The 24,763-nt window shown below is 38.5% G+C and overlaps 3 protein-coding genes across 9 annotated transcripts; 1 reads left to right on the plus strand and 2 right to left on the minus strand.

Moving 5' to 3' along the window:
- Positions 1-1,408: 1,408 nt before the first annotated feature.
- Positions 1,409-12,630, minus strand: LOC122656198 (aspartate carbamoyltransferase, chloroplastic). 2 transcript variants are annotated; one of them, XM_043850668.1, is made up of 6 exons: positions 12,015-12,627; positions 11,807-11,946; positions 8,670-8,843; positions 5,815-6,051; positions 1,582-1,727; positions 1,409-1,545 (listed from the first exon to the last, which is right to left on the minus strand). In XM_043850668.1, exons 1-5 carry the CDS (start codon positions 12,562-12,564, stop codon positions 1,620-1,622), a joined length of 1,209 nt encoding a protein of 402 aa, XP_043706603.1. In that variant the 5' UTR covers positions 12,565-12,627; the 3' UTR covers positions 1,409-1,545; positions 1,582-1,619. The 2 variants fall into 2 exon arrangements, with proteins under 2 accessions (XP_043706603.1, XP_043706604.1); XM_043850669.1 differs by lacking the exon at positions 8,670-8,843 and having other exon boundaries at positions 12,015-12,630.
- Positions 12,631-13,296: 666 nt separating this feature from the next.
- Positions 13,297-14,855, plus strand: LOC122656176 (protein PATRONUS 2-like). 3 transcript variants are annotated; one of them, XM_043850636.1, is made up of 5 exons: positions 13,297-13,420; positions 13,936-14,011; positions 14,114-14,371; positions 14,458-14,501; positions 14,599-14,855. In XM_043850636.1, the coding sequence occupies exons 2-5, from the start codon at positions 13,945-13,947 to the stop codon at positions 14,752-14,754; spliced, it is 525 nt and encodes a 174-aa protein (XP_043706571.1). In that variant the 5' UTR covers positions 13,297-13,420; positions 13,936-13,944; the 3' UTR covers positions 14,755-14,855. The 3 variants fall into 3 exon arrangements, with proteins under 3 accessions (XP_043706571.1, XP_043706569.1, XP_043706570.1); XM_043850634.1 differs by having other exon boundaries at positions 13,336-13,420; positions 13,870-14,011; XM_043850635.1 differs by having other exon boundaries at positions 13,336-13,420; positions 13,915-14,011.
- A 3,676-nt stretch (positions 14,856-18,531) lies between these two features.
- LOC122653520 lies at positions 18,532-24,107 on the minus strand. 4 transcript variants are annotated; one of them, XM_043847373.1, is made up of 5 exons: positions 23,660-24,010; positions 23,386-23,438; positions 22,938-23,114; positions 21,409-21,626; positions 18,532-18,557 (listed from the first exon to the last, which is right to left on the minus strand). In XM_043847373.1, exons 1-5 carry the CDS (start codon positions 23,837-23,839, stop codon positions 18,544-18,546), a joined length of 642 nt encoding a protein of 213 aa, XP_043703308.1. In that variant the 5' UTR covers positions 23,840-24,010; the 3' UTR covers positions 18,532-18,543. The 4 variants fall into 4 exon arrangements, with proteins under 4 accessions (XP_043703308.1, XP_043703309.1, XP_043703307.1 ...); XM_043847374.1 differs by lacking the exons at positions 18,532-18,557; positions 23,660-24,010 and adding an exon at positions 24,068-24,107 and having other exon boundaries at positions 21,315-21,626; XM_043847372.1 differs by lacking the exon at positions 18,532-18,557 and having other exon boundaries at positions 21,315-21,626; positions 23,660-24,009.
- Between the last annotated feature and the right edge of the window lie 656 nt (positions 24,108-24,763).

Below are 24,763 nucleotides of genomic sequence, written 5' to 3' on the forward strand. Positions count from 1 at the left end.
CAAAGGGGCAAAACCATTGTGTGGGTTGTCGACAGGAATAATGGCAGAAGTCTTCATGTGTCTCTGTTTTCTGGTATAAATGCTACTGGAAATTTTCCCTTTTTCGTGGTTTATTCCAAAGCGAAAAAAGGGTCAACAGTGTGATCTATAGAGTATAGAGTACGACCATGTACATACTTGGCAATGCATAAAATCTTTTGCCTAAAAAATATTGAGAAATGTCCACTGTGGGGGTGTATCGTCTACTCCCGGACAGGGGGTGAAATGATCGTCCCACCCCCCATGAAAGGTGGAAATAACCACCCACCTGATGCCCACCTGATGCTTCGGCACACTGCCATTGGCCACCACAGGTGCAGGGGCCATGCTCCTCCACGATAAACGTAGTGTCATACATTGTCACTAAAAGAACCAGAAGCAATACATCAACACTCATAAACGTTTGCTGCCTAGTACGTTTAGCAGATACGGTAAGATCAATTCTTCTTACAGACATTGTTATATAACTTTAAAATGGTTTTGATCTCAAATAAAATAGTGAAAAACACCCGATGGCCATTTACAAGATTTTTTTTCTTTTTTTGGGTCTATCCTAATCTAAGCTACAAAGTGAAGGATTGAAAGACAAACCAACAGAAACCTACAACTACCAAGGGGGGAGGGGTGTATTTTTTTGGCACACTATGTAAATTAACAGAATCGATCCCTTGACCTCCTGGGGAGCAGGGGAGGCATGTATTCCAACAAATAAGCCACCAACCGACCAACCAAGCAATTGTTTGCGCATTGACAAGATGACCATCACACAAAATAGCTTTTCACCTTTGTTTTGAGTCGATATCATCCGATCTAGAGTCGTCAAATCCATCACTCAAAAACTGACTTCTATGCGTTTTTTCTCTTTTCTAAGGTAGCTGAATAAGACAAACCAGAACAAAAAGTACACTGGCAATGCACAATAAGCTCAGGAAATATGAGCTATTGACAATGAGCCATCAGTGAACCAAACCTTAATCTTTCACTCAAATGAGAGAGCAATCCTCTAATTGTTTCAAGGTACCCTTCGATTAGGCTAAGGTACTCTTGGACATTGCATAAACAGATAAGGAATCCTGCTATTGCAGTGACGACAGAAAACATTGAATTTTTTAGGAAGTGATAGAATAGTTGAAAGATTCTGCTATGGTCCATCTGGGCCTGGTAACAAAACGAAAAGAAAACTAAACAAATAGATTGGAATTGAGCTTGATTGTCTAATCCTGCTGATTTTATGAGATTTCTTACTTCATTTTATGGAGGAGATCCTGGTCCACTTAGTATTAAAATTTTTTTATGGTCAACTTGATCACTGTTAACAAAAGGCATGGCAGCTGTCTTATCTTTGTATCAAGTCTCAACCGCTTATTTTCTGGAATAAGCTCAGTAACAAACACAAAACTGTTAGAAGCCCAAACCTTTTTTTGGGATTTCTATTTATCAAAAATATATCTTGTTTTGTCCATGTGTTACCATAAAGTAGAGAAGCATTAGCTGTTTATTTAAAAAAAAAAAAAAAAAAGAGGTAAAAGGGGGAGGGGGGAGGGGGGAGGGGGGAGGGTAAGTATGTTTCTCATCCATCCTCACCAACCAACTAGCAGAAGCTTCAAAAGAGCCATCCGGATATAGAGACCATTCTTGGCCTGTCTAAAGTATGCAGCCCTTGGATCCGCATCAACATCAACAGTTATCTACATATTGTAAAAACAAATAAATATATGAACCAAGCATGATAATTGGGGGGGGGGGGGGAGAATGGATTTCTCACACTTGAGGCTGAAATGCAGGTTCCAAAAGTGTTTAGTCAGTTACCAATTACCGGATGCAAAAGGTTGGTAGACAAGCAAAACTACAAACTTAAAACTAACATGACCCCATGATGAAGTGGGGAATACATAGTGAAATACCATCACATTATGCCAAACATAATCGAAAGCATAGATGGGGTCAGCTGCATAGATCCTTGCAAAGACAAAATAATAAATGCTCAAGTGATCAAAAATGAAAGTCTTATTTGAAGGTAGAAGCAGAACCACAGGGACGACTGAGGTTTGTCTTTAATGGAGATGTTTAGGGGAGACCAACCATTTAGCAGAAGTAAAAGTTTGGGGGTTACAGGAAAAAGTAAAATCTATGACCAAGGATTTGAAACTTGGTATCAGATCGGTATAAGATGACACTGATTTGATCATATATTATGTTGTGGATTGGACGATTCAAGTGTATAATGTTTCCTTTTTCCTCAACCCCCCCCCCCCCTTCCTTCCAGGATCGGATCCTTTGTTCGGGTTGTCCAATCCACAAACTATTCAGATCATTATCACCTGTAGCCAATCCATACTGATCCCTGAATCCTAAGGTGAATAAGAGGCACCCATAACTTGTGGCACTATACCATTTTCAGAAGATAAAAACCCATAATTTCATTAATAATGGGACCACCTATATGATTAAGTAAAAGTGTAGGGTAGGAATTCCAGCAACAAAGGAGATCGATGGCTAAGGAACCAAGGCTTAGATCAAGCCCACATTCTGGTAAAATGGGGAGTAAGGGTAGAGGAACAGTACTCCCAAGTTTGATGGGGATCCAATGGTTGGATCAATAGTTATAATAGAAGGAACAAAAATAGAAACTAAAGTGACAGATTTAGCAACAGTTAAAATGTAGAGAACTGCTAAATAGATCAATGCCTAACTTGAATGGAAGGTGAGGTCAGATGGGTGGATGCACTCCAAAATTCTCATCGAACTGATGGTTAGATTGAGAGAAAACAACATAGGTATGAAATTAATAAGTAGGGCCAGATATAGTAACTAACTAATTTGCTACAGAACTAACAATTAGATAGAGCTTAATTTCTGATTGATGGAAGGCCTCCAACGGTAGATGAATTCTTCAAAACACTGCCAGGATCTGCTGGACAGATTGGAGAATACACAAGTGAGTTGCTTCAGCAAAACTTCAGGAACAAGGTGCTGCAGGGTATGTGGATGGCAGGAATGGCTCCAACAGAGCTCGATATCACCAACAAAAACTCCACCACAATAACAAAGAAGGGTATAGATCACAGCCTTAGGAATAGGTCTCGGACAGCTTCAATAGAAACTAGGGTTGCAATAAAATATGGTAGAAGAAGAGGGGGAGAAGGGGATATGACCAAGGCTTCTCACCAATGACCTTGGTTAGTATCTACCAATAGGGCATCTTACCCACACAACTGTTTCTCACAGCAAACAAAGGCGAAAAACCAACATTCATTAATCATCAAAATCGTTGGGGAAGGCTCTAAGGCCCCTTGCAATAAGAGTGTACTACCTCGAAGAAAGGAAAGCAATAAAATAGAAACTAATAAAAGAAATTCACACATGTAGTAGTGAAGCCTAGTACATTAAGCAACTAAAAAGATAGAAACAACTTCAGTATAAACTAGCCTATTACTACTAAGTAGCCAAAATAAAAACTAGTTACTTGTAGCAGCCACTAACTTAAAAAAATAGAAACTCCAATACACCCCCCACGATCTGGTTTTGAGTGAACCAGTAAACACCCAGACCCATGGGCTTAGTCTGGCCTGAACCAAAGTACAATTGAAGAACCGTAGGTCTAAGTATGGGCCTGGTTCTTCTTATTCCTGAGGCTGTACTGTTTGTAGTGCAGTAGGTCAACAACTAGTTAGAAGCCTAGAACACATCACTAAAACTATATTAACCTCTCTTTTTTTGGGTGCAAATATTATTAATCTTTCTGTATAATTAGAATGGCAAACAAAATAACCATCAGAGCTCATATATCTTTTGTAGTTGGTGTTATAAGTCAGTTCATGAAGAAACCTAAGCTTGATCATTGGGAGGAATTGTGTCGTATCTTCAGACATCTTAAGGGTGCTTTAGGAAACGGTGGTCTTATTTATAAACTTCACAATCATATTAATATTGATGGTTATTCTAATGTTGATTGGGCTGGAGCTAAAGGTGATAAAAGGTCTACAACTGGTTATCGTACGTTTGTTGATGGTAATCTAGAGACTTGGAGAAGTAAGAAACAAACTACAATGGCTAGATCTAATGTTGAGGCTAAGTATAAATCCATGGCTCATACTGCAACCGAGTTGAAGTGACTGAAATCTCTTATTCAGGGGCTTAGATTTTAAGTTAATCAACCTACTATTGATATGTTTTGTGACAATCAGGATGATACTTACATTGCTAGTAATCTAGTTTTCCACGAGAGGACCAAGCATGTACATGTTGATTGCCATTTTGTTCAAGATGTTGTGATGCTGAGGCTGATCTCTACTCCTATTCTTAGTTCTGCAAACCAACTTGGTGACATATTTATATAGGTATTGTTTTGGAATGTTTTACTTTTTCTTCAAGGTTGTTCCAACATTGGGCATGGCAGCATGGGAGAAAATTATGCTCCAGCTTGAAGGGGGGGTCTTAAGAGTTATAAGTTATGAACTTCAGGGGTGTTTTTGTAATGTTCTTTCTTAATCAGGGACTTATGTCTAAATACACAAAAGCAAGGTTCTATTTTGTAATTCCTGGAACTTAGTTTGTTATAATAGCTACCGATTGAGATTAGACCCTTTTTATCAATTGGCTAGCTCTTTCTTCATCTTCTTCTTTCAACCTAGCTATTGGTTATTCAGTGATATGGTTCAGTTACAGTTTCCTTCTTCTATTTCTGTTAGTCTTTCTGATTCAGAGTAGGAATTTGTTAGTCAAAGAGAGTAGAAATAAGAACTTTCGCAACTCTAAAAGCATGTAATCTGGCCCATTAAGCATTAGATGGATTTTATATTTTAGATAAAGGATTCGTCTATTTGTACACAGCCATGTGGATGCATGGTAAAGAGGACAGATAACCGAATGTAGTAGTTATATTTCTAGTTTCTTTTTCTCCAACTCCATTCAGTTATTTCCAGCTTCTTTTTAATGGAGTTCTAGGTTCCAATTGTAATTAGGTAATTGACCAGATTTCAAGAGAATTCAATTATCTGGTTAAGACTCAAGTCAAGGGTCAGTAATGTAGAGGAGAACAACTCAAAATCTGGTTCATATCTGATGGTCGGATCTGAAGATATTTAGTAATACCCTAGTGAAGACAGGATTCTTGAATAAGGTTACCAAAACAAGGTATTGATCTCAGAATGAGAAGGGATCATATCAGAAATTAAAGGTGGGTCAAACCAGTACTAGAACTCAGCAATTAGAGTAGAATTTCAACCAGTAACACAATCCCAAAATCGACCACAAGTAAGAGAAAACAAAGAACACACCTGCGTCAAAACTCTTCCGAACAGTAACAAGAATTTTTTTTAAAACAGAAATCAATTAATCACAAGGTGCAATTGCGAGATATGAATTCAGATCTGCAACCGATGGAGGAGAGAGACTAGAAGCAAAATAAGAAGTTTATAAGAGGAAGAAAATCGCAAGATGAGGAAGAGACGAAAGTCACCACGTGGGGAAGGAAAGAGAAGAGGGGGATCCACTCAGTTTTCAAACAGAAAATCCAGATTTCATTTCAACACAAATCGTTGAGGGGTGGGTTCATTACAATGCTATTGCCTATTTATAAAAACAGAGATAAAATCTCCTAAACTGACTCCATTAATAACCCTTAACCTATTTCTGTGTTTTTCTCAATTATTTTAATGAAATCCCATTTCTAGTACAACTAGCATGGTAAAGTCACCATATTTCTAGAGAAATGCAACGATGAAAATGATAGAGACATCAGATATAATACACTACTATCAATGTATAGGCTACCTCATCAAGCCTTGGGAGGGGATGCATGACAACAGCATGCTTTTGCATTCTGCGCAACACATCTCGATCAACAATATACTTCCCTCGGGCTTCTTCATACAGGCCAATTCTCTCCCCAAATCTTTCTCGCTGAATACGTGTCTGATAGACCACATCACACTTAGAAGCTACTTCCATCAGATCATCACTTTCTTCCCATTGAATCCCCTTTGACGTCAGATAGTCTTTTATGTCATCCTGCATAAAACAAGAACTTTAAGTAACCAGTCACCCTATCTCATTTGTAATTTCTATTAATAGGAAAGTTAACTACTAGTAAGTTATAGATTACTGGGCTTCAAATCAGGGTCTGGATACTGTACGCATACATTCAGTGTAGCTTACTCTCCACGTACTGTCTAAGCTTGATAGATGTCCTAACCCATGTTGATGGGAGACATTGATGAGGTAAGCTAGGCTGAAGTAACAAACACTAGCAAACCTATGAGAAACCAGAATTGCAGCGAACCTAAATCTGAGGAATATGGCAGAAAATTTGGAAGTAAATAGAACTTGAAAACTATAAGCTGGATGAAACTGAAATTGACATATCATAGGAATCATATGGGGGTGACTACATGGTAAATATCTCAAAGAGAATTTAACGATTGGATAGGCAGAAACATACTAGGACAGAAAATAGCAAGTCAGGAAAACTAGCATAAATCATGATCTTAAAATACTTTGAACACCATACTTGGTCAAAGGAAGTAGAAGGGGAGGGGAATAACATAGTATAATTTCAGCCAAGATGATGGTTATATTAACAGAGGAAAAAAAAAGATTTGGAGCATTCCCATCCTTCCTTCCATTGGGCCCACACTTGCCATACGAGATCCTTAGCTGGTCCACACAACTTGTTCTAGAGGCTGGCCCAGTTAAGGACCAGAACCAGAACCGCGGTCCGCGGCTTGCTCAAGTGAGCTGGTTCAAATGGGATTCTTCCTCCTATGGTAGCCCTGTACTGCATCAGACATCTAGCTCCCCCTCCCCCCCCCCCCTTCCTTTCAAATTAAATACATATAAGGAATTTGCTTTCTGGATGCAGCATAGCCATCCTTCCATGATCCAAAGCTTCAGTATCAATCTCGGACCTTCAGGTAACAGAAGTCTCCGCAATGGTGATTTCTTTGCAACAAAAGCTATTGTGTGTTGGGAAACTAAAGGCCAAGAAAGCACGACTCAGTAAAACCCTTGAAGTTCTATTTCCAGAATGTCCAAAAACAAAGTCAAGAGAATCTCAGACAACACCACCATAGCACATGCCCATTTTTAACATAGTAATGCCATCAACGTTATCCCAAGAGGCAGACTGATGGAATCAAATAATCCTCTATGAAGGTACCAGATTCCAACCCCACAGGTACTATCGCAGGACACAAGTATAGACTAGAATTGGAGAACTTTAATAACTTCCTATCTAGGATCCAGACCAGTCCCAAATTCTGATTCAGCGTAGTGTTCAATAGGAGTCTTGATTCTCAAAAGTTGATAGTGAACATAAGGTTGGATGATTAGTTATTGGTAGGTGATTCAAAACAGAAAGTAAGAATTTAAAATTTAGTAACTACCATTAACTACCAAGACCAAGATATGATCAAGCCCAAGGTTTGATTGATGGAAGAGTCTCCTGTAAACAAGGGTTGGATGTAGATATAATGGCCCTTGAATGTTGCAGCAAAAAGAGGCCAAAACAGGGGTGCCGCAAGTTAGTAAATAACAGTAGTAATCAACAATAAACTTCAGATCTGATATGAATTGATGTGCAGCAAGGAATGTATTCCACTAACCCTCAAAATAATGATCGATCAACTGAAATAAACTTCAAATATTTACTTGATATCACAGGGACAGAATGGAAGAAGAAGAGATTAGGGATAAAGGGAGATGTATCTAGAGACACCCACTCAAGCCTTGACTAGTATCACACCAGCTAACCTAGCATCTCACCAGGCAAAGGAATTATGCCTTGTCCCCATGCATAGACCAAAACTGGTCTGGACTTAAGTCTAAACCTGGTCCAAAACTTGGAACAAAATAAAAACCGCATGGGCCAAAACTGAGCTGGGCTTGCTGGGCTTTCTTCCCTTCTTCGATCTACATCACAGACCTTACCTTTTAGTTGAGGAGTAAGAAGCAGAACTAATTAGCTTATCTTTTAAAAAGAGAAGGAAAAAAATTTCAACTTTGGGTTGGCATGTGCATTGGACATCTATCTAAAAGGACAAAGACAATACCAATACTTTCATTCATTCATATATATATATATATATGAGCTTGATTCCAATATATATTTCAGGGTATTTTGGTAGATTTCCGCTTCTTATTTTTTGCTGTCTACCCTTTTAAGCCATCTTCCTGTGGCTGAAACCCTTCTGGGCAGATTTGGAAAAGGGTTGATGGACAGTAGATCTTTTGGAGTTGGGAGAGGAAGAAGGCATTGAGAATGCCCTGGCAATCTGTCCTCAGTCTGCAGATCAGGGAGAGAAGATTGCAGCAGAAAAGAAGTAACTATTCAAAAGAAATTTCTTCTAGTTCCTTAAAACCGAGTGGGAAAAAAAATAGAATTAAGAGTCAACAGAACTAAATGAAGTTTCCCACCATCATTGGTAAGACAGGTGTCAAGCTTATACCAAGCTTATACCATATATGGAGTGTAAGCTTCTTCCCACATACTGTAGAGGATCCAGACTCTCAAGTTGAGGTTGAAAATATCGGCTTCCTTTTTTTTTCTTTTGTGAGATGTGGGGGGGGGGGGGGGGGGAAGGGAGGGGAGGAGATTATAGTTGCTTCAAAATGGGACATTTCTTTCTTACTTTCATCTTTACTACATCTGGTGCGACAAAGTAGATTTTCACATCTTGGTACTTGGTTAGCAGATAAGCCAGCGATCGGACAGTCCTCCCATTAGCAAGATCCCCAACAAGTCCAACTTTGATGCCATCTAATTTCCCTATCTCTCTTTCAATGGTGTATACATCCAAAAGTGCCTGCACAGTAAAGATAAACATGAGCAATGTTTCACACACATTACATTGTTTATAGACAAAGGGAAACCCTCCGCCAGACATACTAAGAAAAACAAGATTGCTCCTGTTATATAAATAATAAATTATTACATAGAGGTATTATTTTAGCCGACCCCATTTAGTTGGGATAAAGCTGAATTGTTGTTGTTGTACGTAGAGGTATTATTTTCTTCAGACAAGAATACCCTCTATCTTTTAACAAGGGTGTGCCCTGTTCAACAAACCCTGTGTATTCCATAGTTGTCAAGGTGACAAGGTGACCCAAGGCAGTGGAGGGGTGCCGAAGCACTTAGCCAACAAGGTATTGCCTAGGCAACCAAGTGTTATCTTTAATTTCCCCTCTTTTCTGACATTATTTAGTATGCTACAATATATACCTTATCATAAAAAATCAACATTAAGCCACATCAAGTCATCAAAAAATCAACATAGAACTAGAAGACAGCAGAACTGAAGAAGCAAGCTATTGACGGTTTGAAACAATCAAAACATAAATTTGGTTTATACTCTTCTTGGAAATGATCATTGTCCTGGTATACTTAGTCTCACATTTAGTTTATATTGTTCTTGGAAAATATGATCTTATCTATAAGTAATTAAACTGCTCTCAATTTAGCGAAATGTTCTTATTTTCTAACAAGTTTGATTGGTCAAATGATTTTATTTTCTACATGAGACTTCTGTCTTAGGTAGAGCACAAAACCAGCTTTCCAACAAATCCAACATTGCTTAAATCTGATTTATATTGAAGGAGTTATGTCCCAGCCAAACCTTTTACCGCTCTTTTGGTTTTTAGTGATATTTTGGTATAATAAGATTTACAGAATTTTTAGACTTGAGAAAAACCCCAGCATTTGAAAGTTGGAAATCTCATCTATCGCCGGAAATCCAGTTTTTGTTCTTGAACTAGGGGGTTGACTTTTTATCCTTTTGGAATTTGACTTTTTAACTATTTTTATTGGATTCAAATAGGGGGTATTTGCTTATTTATGAATAATGTTTTAAGTAGATGAAATAACTTAAATGATATTTAACATAAATAAGTGTCAAACCTGATTTGATACCAATAAAACCAGCTTCATCATTCTAGCCTTTGAAAGCTCAATCCAATCAAAGTAGTCATCTAAGCAACGCAACTGAGCATAGAATACACGGGGAGTCGTGTTTACAGTTGTACTCAACTCCAATTTTACTTTGTGAGTGTCATTCTTGGTGTCGCTACGGTGTGGCTTTTCAAACGTTGCTGAGGAGTGTTTCTAAAAGCTGGTCAGTTCATGATCTGAGGGGTGTTGTTGGCTGTGGATTGGACTGGCTGTCCATCACTTTGTGGAGATATGAAATCAAAGCGTTGTTTCCATTTGTTCACACGATCAGTCAACTATTTCAGCATGTCAATCACTTGTGCAATGGACTCAGAAGTCTGATTTTAGGTATAAAAGATACCCTCAGCAATGGCTCTGATACCAAATAATTAAGTCTAGTCTAACCTTCTAATAAGTTTCAGCCAGTTCAAGATAACAGGATCACAACGCCCAAAAGTGATCAGATTTAAGAGAAAACTTCAGATCTCGAAATTAAGAATTGGAGCTTGTGGACAGATGCTAGGTAAGGGTGGCCAGTGGTAAGGGGATTGCTAGTGGACAGATGTTAGGTATGGGTCGCAGTGGTAAGTGGATTGTTAATGGACAGATGCTAGGTAAGGGTGGCCAGTAGTGGAAGAATTGGAGCTTGTGGGAGAATTCTTCTTGACCCCAGCAATAAACTTATCTTTAGAAGATGCAAGATTTCTGTGGAGAATACTAGAGAAATTTAGTAACTTCACATTTTCCTGGGAATTGGGAGAAAGCATATAGTAGGGAGTGGGTTGGAGCTAGTAGAGACATAAGATGGGATGGATGTGATAGAGCTAACACCTCTTGTTGTTGCAGGTCTGACGGGTTAGGTGATGCAGATAAGTCACCTAAAGGGCTTATTTTATTGAAAATAAGCTTTCGGTTGGGTTAAGTAGGTGTTGGGCTTTTGATCCCATAGGTTTACTTTGTAATTGGCCAATTTCATGAGCCTAAAATATGGGTAGAAAGTAGGAAAACGGGATTTACTTCATTAGTTTAGTTAGAGTCCTATTTTGAGTTGGTTTCTTTCATTATTTTAGTTTCCTAGCCAATTTATGTTACCTTATTAGTTAAGGATTGGGTTAGGCCTTTCCTTGTCACTGTTTTAGTCTATTTTTGAGTCTTCTATGTAAATTTACAAGGGGCTACAGACTTGTACACGAATTTGGATTTAATGAAATTGAGAAAGAAAAAAAAACATAGCTTTGTGCTTTACTCTGTGAGAGAGTATGGTGAGATGCCATTGGTGAGAAGCCAAAATATGGTGCGAGGCAGTGAGTGAGAAACCCGAGAGTGGGATAGTAGATTCAATCCTATCGTTTTTTTCTATTTTCTTCTTTGTTTCTATTTCAATCAATTTCATTGTGTGATCTGCTACAAGTTCTTCAATTGTTGCCCAGTTTTTCAAAGATCAAATCAGCATTAAACTTTATTCAAGAAGATCCTGTCTAGGACTAGGTCCTTCGTGATCTAGCCTTACATTATTAGGTCCGGTTGGTGCCAAGAAGAGGGGTACATGTATGCTTATCCCTCTTAATCAGTGTGCAGTGATGAGGAAAGGGTAGGGAGTTGGTGGTGATATGGGCAAGTGGGTGAGACTAGAAGGGAGCTATTGAGGGTGTTTCTTAGACCTCAGTTAACTCTGTGACTACCCTACCAACCACAAAGATCTATCTTTCACCTTCTATGGGAAAATTGTTATACGAGTCAGCCATACTGTATAAATGAAAAACTTACCCAAAGAGAGCAAATAAATATGTCTATAATGACAAATGTCTACCCATTAAATTAGTTGCAAACTGCTAGAAATACCTGTGTTGGATGCTGCCCTGGACCATCCCCAGCATTAATAACAGGAATGCTTGCTGTAGCTGCTGCCCTTCTGGCAGCACCACTTTCAAAATGCCTCATCACTATAATATCCGAGTACCCTTCAATGGTTCTTATAGTATCTGCTTATCACGCTTTGAAGATAAGAACCAGGAATAAAAACGAAGTTAAAAACCACCAAGAAAAGTACCTTCCAGGGTTTCTCCTTTTGCTGCTGATGAAAACTCACGCGCATTTTCCGTTGTCAAAACTTCACCACCCAAACGCTTCATGGCAGACTCAAAGGAAAGCCTAGTTCTTGTTGAAGGTTCATAAAAAAGAGTAGCCATTAGATAGCCCTTCAAAATCTTGCTTCTAGAAGAGTTCTTCTCAATGTTCTCCATCTCACGCGCCACTTCAAATATGGCACTCAATATATCTCTGTCAAACTGTTGTGCCTCAATCACATCACCGAGTTGAAACTTTTCCCCTACTTGAAATGAACATGATTTTTCAAAGCTTACTGCCTCACACTGGTTTCCATCAATTGGTAAGCTTCTTCCAGTATGTCCCCACAGCAATCGCTTCTCAGGAAAGAACCCTGAGTGCGTTGGGTATATAGAAATAGGTGATGGTTTACATGGGAGACCAGAAAAAGATCGCCATAACTGTTGGTGGCATTTTGTTGCAGAAATAGCTGCTACTCTAAAACCAACTGCACCCTTATGCAGGGTACAAGGATAAACAGGAGATGAAGACATTGCGTAAGCAGGTAAACCCAACTTCTACAGTCCCTGGAAAGTAACAAATATATCAAATCTTAGATAGGCAGTGTGTTCACTAAAATCACTATCACAACATATTGAATTGGCAGAAACTAAAATTCCTTCTGGCACCAACAACTTAAAATCTTAAATAAAATTTTTTTTTTTAAAAAAAAACTTTGAATCTTACAAAATAATAAATTAGGAAAAAACAAAGGGAAAAAATTAGCAATACTGATAGTGCAACAGAGCAAAACCCAACAGAAAGGTAGACACAGGTTTTTTTTCTTCATTTGTTTATTTTGCAGGGACAAGATCTTCCGTACCATAGATGAGTTTCACATCTGAAAATATTTACTGTAGAGAGTGATGAAACAACCCTGAATAATCAATGTTTTACTATTTTCCTTTTTCAGAGAGAGAGAGAGAGGGAGGGAGGAGCCTTACCTAAATGCCTACTTCCAGAGATGGTCTTCGGTCGAAAGTTGGAGTGGAGTGCTGAAATGCCGGGGAGAGGAATACTGGAAATGCTTTCAGCGGCCGGAGAGTAACGAGTCTCGAGTCCTAAGCCGAACCCCCGACTCCTTTCCGTTATAAATCCGAACTTTTCATGTAATTCGTAAATTTTACGCGATAGATTTTTTTATTTTTATTTTTTCAAATCTTTTGGCCTTTTTAATTTTTTATTGTTTTCTATATATAAGACCGAGAGGCCTTTTTGAGGCTTTAGTTTAGGTGCCAAGTTTAAACTCTCTCTCTCTCTCTCTCTCTCTGTCTCTCCTTGAAAAACCAGTTGATCACTCGAAAGCTGAAGATTGGTTAGAATCCGATCATCTAAATCTGAAGAATCCCTGTAAGCCCCTTTAACCTTTTTTTGTTTTTTTTTTTTTTTTCTGAACCCTAGAATTTTGGTTCTTGCATTAGTTTTTCTCCTGTACCCTCGTAACTCTAGCAACTCTAAGAGATTTAGTCACATTTTTGCGATTATATGAGTTTAATCATTAACTACTCTTCATTGTTTGGTTTGGGTTTAATCTTTGACCTCTCAGCGAAGTCGAGGGTTTCTGATCGTTTTTATCAGTCTTCCCTTTATCCACAAGTTCTATTTTTCCTTCTTTTCTTCTCATTTTTTCGCATTCTGGTTCTTTATTAAGTGTTCTTTGTTGATTGATTTGTCATTAACTAAAGTTTTAGCCCTATCGTCGGGTGAAACGGTATCTCCAACTTCACCGGTAGAGGAAACTATATTCTTTTGTGCATCTTCTAAATTTAATATATCCTTGCGTGGATTTTTTTGGGTAGTTATATATTGGTCTCGATGATATTCTGCAGAACAAAATATTGAAGTTTGTTGGTCCATGATAAAAGAGAGCAGCAATGGCAAACATTCGGGCACATGGGCAGGTTATCCTTCAAGATCAAAATTTGAGCATTCATCATAAAGGTACAAACTACAAACCTGACCTATTATGAACAGGATGGAAAATCATCAGAGCCATTGGAAAGTTGAACCCTCAATGTTAAAAGTTGAGATTTTCATATTTAGGGACTTCTGTTGATGGAAAAGTGAAGAGTTCTAAAGAAACTAAGAAGAAAGGTGCAGGGGGGCTTGGCCTTCGGAAAGCCCTCAATGATATTACCAACGCATCTCGTCTTCGTCAAGAGGCCTCATCAAAGAAGAAGAATAATTTGAAGGAGTTCAATATTGCTGAAGAAATGTGTTTGCACGATCACAGAAAGTGCATGGAGGCACAGAAAGCAGCTATGGATCGTTCTCGTCAGGATAGATTTCTTTTAGATCATGGTAATGACTCTGCTCCTCCTATTCTATTTACATAGTATTGTTCTCTTAACATGTGTTTTATCATTTAAGAATGGATTCTTGTGCAGAGATGGTATCTCCAGTTGCATCTCCAAATTCCAAAACATCAAAGGTGTGTTTTCTAATGTTTATTAATTATCTTTTTGCTTTCTGTTTTACTTTTCCTGTGGATTAAGCATAACAAATACGACTTCGGTTGTATGTTGCAGGCTGGTGTTGATAGCCCTCCCAGGTCTCCAAAGCTGATACCATCACCTGAACTGCCAAAGTCTTCATGGTTGTGCAGGGAGTCTCCTCCTCCTTCTCCAGCACGATTCGAGCTACTTATTTTTGATTTTGTTCTCAAGCCAGATGCCAACAAGTAACAGGGTACCATCTGGTAGACAGCCAACTCGACCATGGTTGAGCAGGGAACCTCCTTATTCCCCAGTGCAATTTGAGCCACTCTTTGGTTTTCTTCTTAAGCCAGATGCTAATAATTAGCGGAGTTACTTTTCTTTTTATCTGCAGAGACCAAGAAACATATTGTAGTTCCCTCTATTCATTCTTCTTTGTCTTTAAGTTGTCTACATTGTGTAAAACCACTCCAGGCCCCCATTGCGGATTTGAGAACAAAACCACAGTATATCCTTTCTTTGAATGTCAGCATGCTAGAAGTACTCTACGAGGATTGGGATTCAGAACAGAACATCAGAATTGGAGGTGTTTCAATAACTGGATCTATGTTTTTAAGGTATGGAATAATGCTTTTATGCTTATAGGACCGAGTTTCCCTTCAGTCATGGTGAAGGAAGAATTCCTCTAACATGGGTATCGATACCGTTGGATGCCCAAGAGGAGGGGGTTAGTTTCGACATCAAACAATAGGGGGTGGGAGTTTGATGGGACAAGAGTTCTCCATCTCATGGTCACATCACCAATGGTGAGGGGATTCTTCCTACTCCAATGGTGAAGGAAAACTTTCGCCTTATGCTTTATACTTGGTGAAATATTTGGAATAACCAGAAGGCCATGTGTTGTAATTTTTTTTTCTTTGGGGTAAAGGTTTTAAAGGTTTTAACACCTGATCCTGTAAAAAAATTGGAAGTATTGGACATACAATTATCTGGATCATCAAATACCATATTTGTTATAGTTCCTCAGCATTTCATATGTAGTATGGATGAGATGAAATATGAATACATTGCATTTGACAGCAACATTGAAGAAAATAAAAACTGGACATTGGGAAGTGGATAGTTGTACATTCAGGTCAACATGGTTCAGTATCATTCCTGGAAGAGGAAGCTTTGTGAGGTGATATACCATGAAGTAAAAGCACTACAATCCAAAACTGGAGAACTTCAAGCAAATTAGCCATAAACAAGTGTCATCTGCACCTTAGGAAATTCAAACAGCAGTTTAGTTGATATCTGCACTCTGCAGCCTTCTGAGGGAGTTTTCTTGGTCTACTACAAAACATCATAAGGGGCTATACAACTTTTTTTCTTCTTTTATTGGGGGGGGGGGGGTTTGATGGAATAGGCTATTACAACTTTAAATGCCAGTAGTGACATGGATAATCTAAATTACATAAATTGGCTGAGAAACTTTCCCACGCTGCCCCCCAAGCCACACCAATCAGCGCATGGGAATAGGTTTTGTCAATAGGGAGCCTAGTAGTGACATGAATAATCTTCATCTCCTTTTGTTGTGTATTTATTTTATCATTTTTACCTTCCTCTTATAGCTCCTTGTTTGGTGATCTTAGGTTTTTTCTTTTTTCTTTTTTTGGTTGATTGTCTTTCGTTGCTCTGTGTTGGATTAATGCTTTGTGCTTTTGGCTGAGTTTGTTATCGTAGTTGGCATTATATTGATTTTCAGTTGGAATATTAGAGGAATTAAGTCTTCTCATACCCAAGATATATTTCCAATCATGTTTTCAAGCTTAAATCTGACATCTTTTTCGAGTGCGAAACCAAATCGACAGATCATGCATCTTTAACCCTACCTAAAATATGCCAAAACTATGCTTTAGTTGCTCACATCAATAGTGAGGGTTCTAGAGGTTTAAGGGTTCTCTTATGCCTTTTGATCTCAAAGCAGATCAAGTCTTCTTATATTGAAATTGGGGCTTTTTTTATTCCCATTTTTCTTAATGTTTGGATAGCAGGTAGTACCTGGGTGTTAATCCGTCTCTATGCATCCCTCATATCCCAAATAGAACCTCTTGTTGGGATCTTCTGTTTTCTTTCCTGCTTTCTCTCTTAGTTCCTTTTGTTTTGATTGGGGATTTTAATAAAATCTTGGATATTACAAATAATTTTGGAGGAAAGTCTGCTTCTCGGGAATCCTCTTCAGCCCAAGGTCTTAAGACAGATTATTTCTCATTTTTCCTTGGAGCAAATTAAACTTTCCTGATCTCCATTCACTTGGAGTAATAAGCAAAAACCACCCAACCTGATTAAGGAATGTTTGGATTGGTGTTTTGCTTCTAGTCTTTAATTGCAACTTTATCCTTTATCTTCCCTCTTGAAGCTGGGAGCCTTAGGATCTTATCATAATCCAATTCAACTTTGTACCATCACCGGTTTGGTCTCTTACAAGAAGCTTTTTCACTTTCAATCAGACTGGTTTTGTCATCCCTCCTTTTCTCACTTGGTCTCTGAAAAATAGAACTTGATTGGAGACTCCAATTTAATAATCAAAATTCTTGCTCTTAGTAGACTTCATAGGGGTTGGAATATATCAACTTTTAGACATGAATAGCTCAAAAGAATTGATGTTCCGAAATCATGTTGCTTTGGAGAATATGGAAGATGATCAATCCTCTTTTGAGCTTATTGTCGAAAATGAGAAAATGCTTCACTGGATTTTGGAAGCTAAAGAACTATTTTGGTTGCAAAAATCAAGATAGAGTTGTATTAAATATAGGGATCACAATACTAGATTTTGCCATGCTATCACTAAGCATAACAGTAAACATCATAAAATTAACCTTATCGATGAGGACAATAAAAAATTGGTTTCTCCCTCGGAAATAGCTAAAGCCTTTGCCAAACATTTAAGGGGAATATTCTCTACATCTAACCCTCTAGATCCCTCTTTTGTTGAGTCTCTGTTTTGTCCAATTATTTCGAAGGATCTCAATCCTTCTCTTTGTTGTCTTCCTGCGAAGGATGAAATTAAAGAAGTTATCTTAAGTATTGGGGCTTATAAGGCCCTTGGGATTGATGGATTTCAAACTTATTTCTATCATCGGTGCTAGATCATTTTGAAGAATGATGTTTGTTTTTATGTTGAGGATTTTTTCCTTAATCATGTGCTTCCTTTTGAGGTATGTATCTTATCGTATAAGATTATTGCGAGATTAAGGAGCTTCCTGAATCTTTTCATCTCTTCCTTTTAGGCTGCCTTCATTCTTAGAAGGAAATCATATCATTATTGCCCAAGAGATCTTTCATTTTTTTCAAGAAGAAAGGGAAAGGTGGATATATGGCAATCAAATTAGATATTTCAAAAGCCTATGATAGGCTGAAATGGGAATTGATTCGGGTAGTGTTTGAGTTTGAGGGTTTTAATAATACATGCTGTGATGTTGTTGGACAGTTAACATCTTATGTATCTTAATCAAATTAGAGGAGAATTTTCTTAGAGAATATAGAGGCTTCAAGAGCAATTAGACAAGGTTCTCTTTAAGCCTCTTTCTGTTTATTGTAGCTATGAGAGTTTTATCTAGTTTCCTAGGTTTTATAGGGATCATAAACCTATTTAAAGGAGTCAAAATTGCAAGGAATGCACCATAGCACCTTTACTTTCCATCGAGGTACTAAAGAAGGTACTAAAGGTACCCATTTTAGATCTTTTTTCTGATTTGTCGGGTCAGTACATAAATTTCAATAAAAGGGAGGTTCATTTCAGCAAAAATGTCTCGTTGGATAATAGGTAGTATCTTAGTGATTTGTTAGGGGTTAAGCTTATGTCTTCCAAGGCTCCATATTTGGGGCCAAAACATTTCTTTCCAAAGGCAAAATCTAGAGGGCTAAAATATATCATAAAGAGGGGAAAAATAGGATTTATGGATAGTCCACTTTTTGCCCTATGCTGTTGGAGTAGGAAGAAAGCCTGGAATCTCCTTCTTGTTGTTGCACCAACTTCTTTTGGCAATTAAGTTGTCAACACCAATCTCCTGCAAACAACAGACAATCATGAATTCATGATCTAGCTTAAATGCAGTAATAAGGAAACTCTCCTTTTTCTTACAACAAAAAATTCTGATAACTGTAAAATTTGATCAATTTACTGGACTGGGTTGAATCATTAATTTGGTCTTTTAACTGTCAGATCTGATCTTAAATTTACTTGTATAAGTATCAAATTTGAAGGTGTCTGTTAGGGGTGTCATTTTTTAACCGAACCAGAACCAATCGATGAAAATTAGACTGAAGGGAATGAAATATCAGTTTGGGCTACTGTGGGAAATTACTTAAGTCGGTTCAATTTGGTTGTGAACCGGTAAACCGATTAAATATCACTTTATCAAATTAACCTTCTGAAAATTAACTTATTGAACAACGAATTAGCAAAACAATCTCACAAATTCACTGAATTGATGTTGAGTCGGAGCTAGTATTTTAAATTGGGGACTGTCATACAAACCTCTTGACCATCTCAACCAGTAGATCTCTGACACCGAGTGATCCTCTACTGCCTAGATGATCCCAAGCCATGGAATCCTGACCGTTAACCACCGTCCAATGGAAAGGCATCTTCAAGCAGGCACCTAAATATCTACCACGTGGATGAATATGATACGACCATTCTGACCGTTGAATATCCAGAGAATGGATTGATTGGCCGGCGTGTGTCAAATTTCAAAACCTAATTCAGTCAAATATCCTCTCATGTATTGACATGTATCCACATAATTTTCCATGCACACCTATTGTTACTTTGGTAACTAATATGCAGTGATGTAGTTCTAGGTAGGGGTAATCCCACTAGGAGCCAGGGTAATGGGTTCACCTAACAAGGCTGGCCGATTGGGGTAGTTTAGGCTACATAGGGCAGAAATTAGGGTTAGGGTTAACTAATAGTAATGGGGTTTATAGGGTTTTAATATGCAGGTTTTAAAGGTCTTAATAAACTAGGTTTGGTTAGGGTTGAATAAGTTTTTTAAATTTCAGAAATTCTAGGTTTAGGGTTTTGGGAATGAAGGGGATGATGGGATTTAGGGTTTTTAAGGGGAATTAGGTCAAGGGGTTCTGGCCGAGTATCACTGGTATGGCGAGGGTGGTTCGGTTGAAGTTTGGTGTGGTTTGGATGGGAGGTTAGGTCTAGGCAGTTTTTAGAGGTTTTAGGTTTTATTGGGAAAGAGGGGGATTAGGGTTTAGCTGTTGGAATGGGGGCAGAATAGGGATCGAGTGAAGGAGATGGCCTGCTGGAACTATGGTGTAAAGTTGGAATAGATCTGATGGAGGGAAGGGGCTGGACAGGATAATTAGGGTTTAAAACAATTAAGGTGTAAGGGGGATCGATTAGGGTTAGGTTGGAAGGTTAGAAGAAGGAGGGGAATACTAAAACAGTAAAATAACTTACTGAATTGCAAGTTCTTCAATGGCAGCTTGGAGAAACTTGATTGAAGAATAAGAAGGACCTCCCGATCTACAAGATGCAAGGAGTCGCCGGAGTCCACCAACCCTCACCTTAATATTACTCACAAGGCAATTCTCAGAAAAGAGAAGCAGCAGTAACAAAGGCACGATTTTCTCCCACGGTTTCTTATTAAATAAGGGGCCAAAGGCCTTATTCCTAAATCTATTACAAATCAAATCTCTCACTTAAATCGTGGAGAGGTGGACCAATTTAAAAATAACTTAAAAACTTAAAAGGAAAGGACTTTTTTTTTTTTGGTAAATGAATATATTAACGAACCCCAAGAGGGGGAAGGGAAAGGGGAACCAAATTACAATAAAGAAAAGAAACGGGGAGGAGAGGGGAAGGGGGATGGAGCGGCCAGCCAGCCTACGCAGAGTTGGGAGGCCGCAAGAGGGCAATATCAAGGCCCCAAGAAGTCAAAATATGTCTGTTTCGACAATTGTCACGGCAGTGTCTCTGATGGATACAACTGATCTTGGAAGATACATCAGAGGAGATGGTTTTCCAAATCACATCAAAGGATCTAGATTTGGAAGTCCATCTCCTGATATTTCTTTCCAACCAGATATGGTGAATTGCAGCGCTAAAAACTAGCTTCCCAATAGTGTCGCATATAGAGTTCCCCTGGAAAGTCTTGAGCAACCAGAGCCATTCAAAGTCAAAACTCCGGGCCCTTCTGTTTCGCGGCCAAATGGATGACAAGGCTTTTTTCCAGATGGTGGAGGTGAAGGGGCAGTCAAAGAAGAGGTGGGAGGTGTCTTCTCGGCCAATCCAACAAAGGTTACAAAAGGAAAGGACTTATCTACCCCTAATGACTTAAAAACAACTTCAAACAACTTAAATAAAAGAAGATTACCTACTAACCAATAGGATATAAGAACCTCTTAGCCAATAGGATCACTTCACTTAAATTAGATCAATTGAACCAATTGGATGCAACCAATTTAAACCGGTTCAATTAAAAACACAAAATAAAAACTAAGTATAGAAATAAACTAAACTAAGGCTCCTACAAAAACTCTAGGCTTAGGGTGGCTTCTTCAATTCGAGGAGGCTAGGATTTGCATCATGCAGTCTCTCATAGTTTTATATTTTTCAAAACTTGTACTTGGCCATCTAAAAAATTCCGATCAGGCTGAAACTTTGCATGTGAGCAGGGGACTTTGGGGTCTACCTGTCTACAAATTTTGGTCCCACCTGAACTGCCATATGGCAAATATTCAGGCGCCTACTTAGAGAACCCTCCCCTCTTTAGGTCCTAAATCTAACCAATTAGAAGAGTCACCAAAGTTTAAGTTTCCTGCAGCTAAGCTATTGGATATGATTCAAGTTTAAATGTATAGGACAAGGAAATTTTTTATAAGAAGATTTATCAGACGTACCTGAGGTTGACCTTTTGATCATTAGAACCCTTCGCTTCCTTCCTATCCAAGAAGTTATCCATGGTGAATCTCCTGAAACAACTCTGTAACCTGCATTAGTATACAATTTCTGTGCTGCGAAGTCATCTTCATAGGCCCACAGAGAAAGGTAGTCAAAACCCCAAAGAAGTGAGAGCATGTCGCAGGCTTTAAGCAACACAGATGCTACCTTCCGCCTCCTGTAAGTTATATGCAGTCTTACATTAAAGTCTGAGAAATCATAAACACCACCACCCCCCCCCCCCTCCCCCAAGATAAAGAATAGCTGAAAAGAATGCCTGATTGAAGACATAACAAGTAAAATCAATAAGCACCATTATCAGTTGGATTTGAAGCTTGTGTGTTGGGATTTTGAAAAGAAATCTTCTTTCCTATCAAATGAGGAGTATCATTGCCTCCTTGAAAACAAGTTTTTCGCTAGCACTGAAGAAACACATAACAACCATAAACCATTAGATGAATCTTGTTGTTAGTTATCACACACCAATTAATTGTTCATCCCCTCCCCCCTCCCCCTCCCCCTGCCCACTGGGGGACTCAAAGTATTATGAACCAGAAATTGTTTGAGCCAGCATTTACATTGAAATTAGAGCCTGACACTGCTATAGAGCAACTGTTCAAGCCTGATTGAAGACATAACATGCAAACTCAAGCACCATTATCAGTTGGATTTGAAGCTTGTGTGTTGGGATTTTGAAAAGAAATCTTCTTTCCTATCAAATGAGGAGAGTATCTTTGCCTCCTTGAAAACAAGTTTTTCCCTAGCACTGAAGAAACACACAACCATGAAACATTAGATGAATCTTATTGTTACTTATCGCACACAAGTAATGGTTCATTCCCTCGCCCCCTCCTGCCCACTGGGGTACTCGAAGGATCATGAACCAAAAATTGTTTGAGCCAGCATTTTCAGTGAAATTAGAGGGTGGGCCTTGGTGCTACAATAAGGTTGCTCCATTGTAACCAAGAGGTCACAGGTTTGAATCTGTAAACAGCCTCTCAGAGAAAGCAGGGGTAAGACTGTCATTAACCCTCCCCAGAAGCCGTAGTGGTGGGAGCTTCCTGCACTGGGTACGCCCTTTTTAGAGCCTGACACTGCTATAGATTAACTGTCCAAAACTTGAAAAAGGATTCTTACTAGATATCTTTTGGGTATCCAATGAAACAATGCTCTCTCACATATTTAAGTGGAAACATGTATTAATTATGTAGCATATGAAATCCACAAAAAAAAAAATTATGAGAAAGGTAGAACACGAAGCACATTTAAGAGAACAACCTCCCTCAACCCCCAGGGACCAATAAACTAAATTTAGACAAGAAAGAATAGATTAAGAAATGCCAACCCAAATATATTTTGTTGCAAATAGAGGAATCAATAATCTTAACATGATCCTCTGTCATACGAGGTACCAAATATATCAGGATAACATAAAATGATTTGCTACCAATTTGATCCTATATTCCCATTGACAGAGTGAAGTCCATACCTGAAATCTTTTGAAACTGCTATTCCAGAAACATAAAGATATTCTCCTGCTCCTTCAAGATGCCTGAGGACAACTTCATCTCTCAAGACTGTTACATCTGCAACCCCCACAAGCCCTTGTGGAGATTCCAACTTTGTATTTAAAGCATCTGCTGGCACGGCCACCAAACAAGCATACCTGCACAACAGATTCTTGTAATTGATGTGTCTGTTCTCAAGAAGCAAGTTTTCAATAAATCCAAAATTGCACTCCCAAACAGGCATTGTTCTTCTTGCTTATGAAAATGGTTAAACTGCTGACAAATTTTCAATAATCTGGACCTTTCGATTCTTTAAAAATGGTTGATTCACTGATAACGGTGCTGCATTTTCCTTCCTAATCTAGCACTACAATTTCAAAGCTACTATATATATTGTTTTCACCATGGACACACGAACAACTACCATACCTATCTGGTGGTGAGTTTCTTAACTTGTAGACAAGGCCAGAGAACACTTCAGCCTGTATTATGAAGAGAAATTGATGCAAATACGTTACAAGCAGAACAAGAAATAGGACATAAAAGAGCAAATGATCTGCAGGAAGCAGTACAGAGCAAAATTTTCAAACCCAAAAAATAGAAAAATAAATAAATAAATAAATAAACAGAAATAATAACACAGGAAAAACATATTAGCTTCCCATTGTAATGGGAGAGAGAGAAGGCAAAAGGATAGGGTGACCTTGAAGAATTCAAAGAACAAATCATTGAAGAGAACAACTGGAACATGAAATGCTTCAGCCTGTACTTGGGTTACTCTTCTCATCTCATCTTCCTCCTCAACCAATCTTCTAACTTTCCATCCAAACTCACTAACCAAATAACCAAATTGTTCCTTACTAACCAGAAATTTCCTATCCATGCCCTCCCCCTCCAAACCCACAGAGGTTGAAGAAGTACAAAAGGACACCACAGCTCCCCTTTGTCTCTCCCTGGAATTTCTTCCCTGCTCAGTACTACTCTCAGAAAAAATCACATACCTGCAATTTTCCCCCAAGTTCTCAACTTCTACTTTATGACATCTACTACTTCTCTTACTGTAAGTGAAGTTGGAAGATGTTTTCAGAAGAAAGGAATTGTAGGTACTTGCAGTCAAATGAGCCATATTTTAGGGGGGGTTGTCGGGTCGGGTCATGAATTTCCACTGCAAGAGTTTCAAGTCACTGGAAAATGCTTTTCTATTTAGACTTCTGGTTTGTTCTTTGAGCAATGAGCATGGGACTATGGGAGAAGGATCAGTTATAAGATAGGATAATGATTAAAGAAATGAGTGGTTGTGAATAAGATTTTAGTTGTGACCAAAAAGAAGCCTTTTTGCATGGTCCCATGTGACATGGAGCTGGTTTTTTTTTTGGGTAGAAAAAAGAGCTGCTTGGCTAATGCCTAATGGCCATTTGTGCTAAGCCTATAGTCCACTCAATCTTACATGCTAATTGGATAATCTAGATGATTAGATGAGTGGGTAAACATTAGAGGGTTCTCTGAGCAAGCGACGTAGGGAGCGGTGCAACAAAATGATATCATATATAGGAGGGCAGCAAAGTCATTTCATATGAGGAGGGGAGAGATAGATTACTAGCATACCTTGCTGCGATAATGGTTTTAGTGCACGGTATAGGATCAGGTATCGGGCACTTTCAAAACTGATAGAATATCGATACGGATCGACATGGATTGGCCTGTATCAGACAAGTTTGCCCATGGTTTTCCTTAAAAATCAGGTTTTGACTGTTTTACCCCTAGTCTGTACCATTTCTCCAATATGGTAGAGACATAGTATCGGGAT

Source organism: Telopea speciosissima, chromosome 3 (assembly GCF_018873765.1).
Source record: "Telopea speciosissima isolate NSW1024214 ecotype Mountain lineage chromosome 3, Tspe_v1, whole genome shotgun sequence".
Classification (NCBI taxonomy): domain Eukaryota; kingdom Viridiplantae; phylum Streptophyta; class Magnoliopsida; order Proteales; family Proteaceae; genus Telopea; species Telopea speciosissima.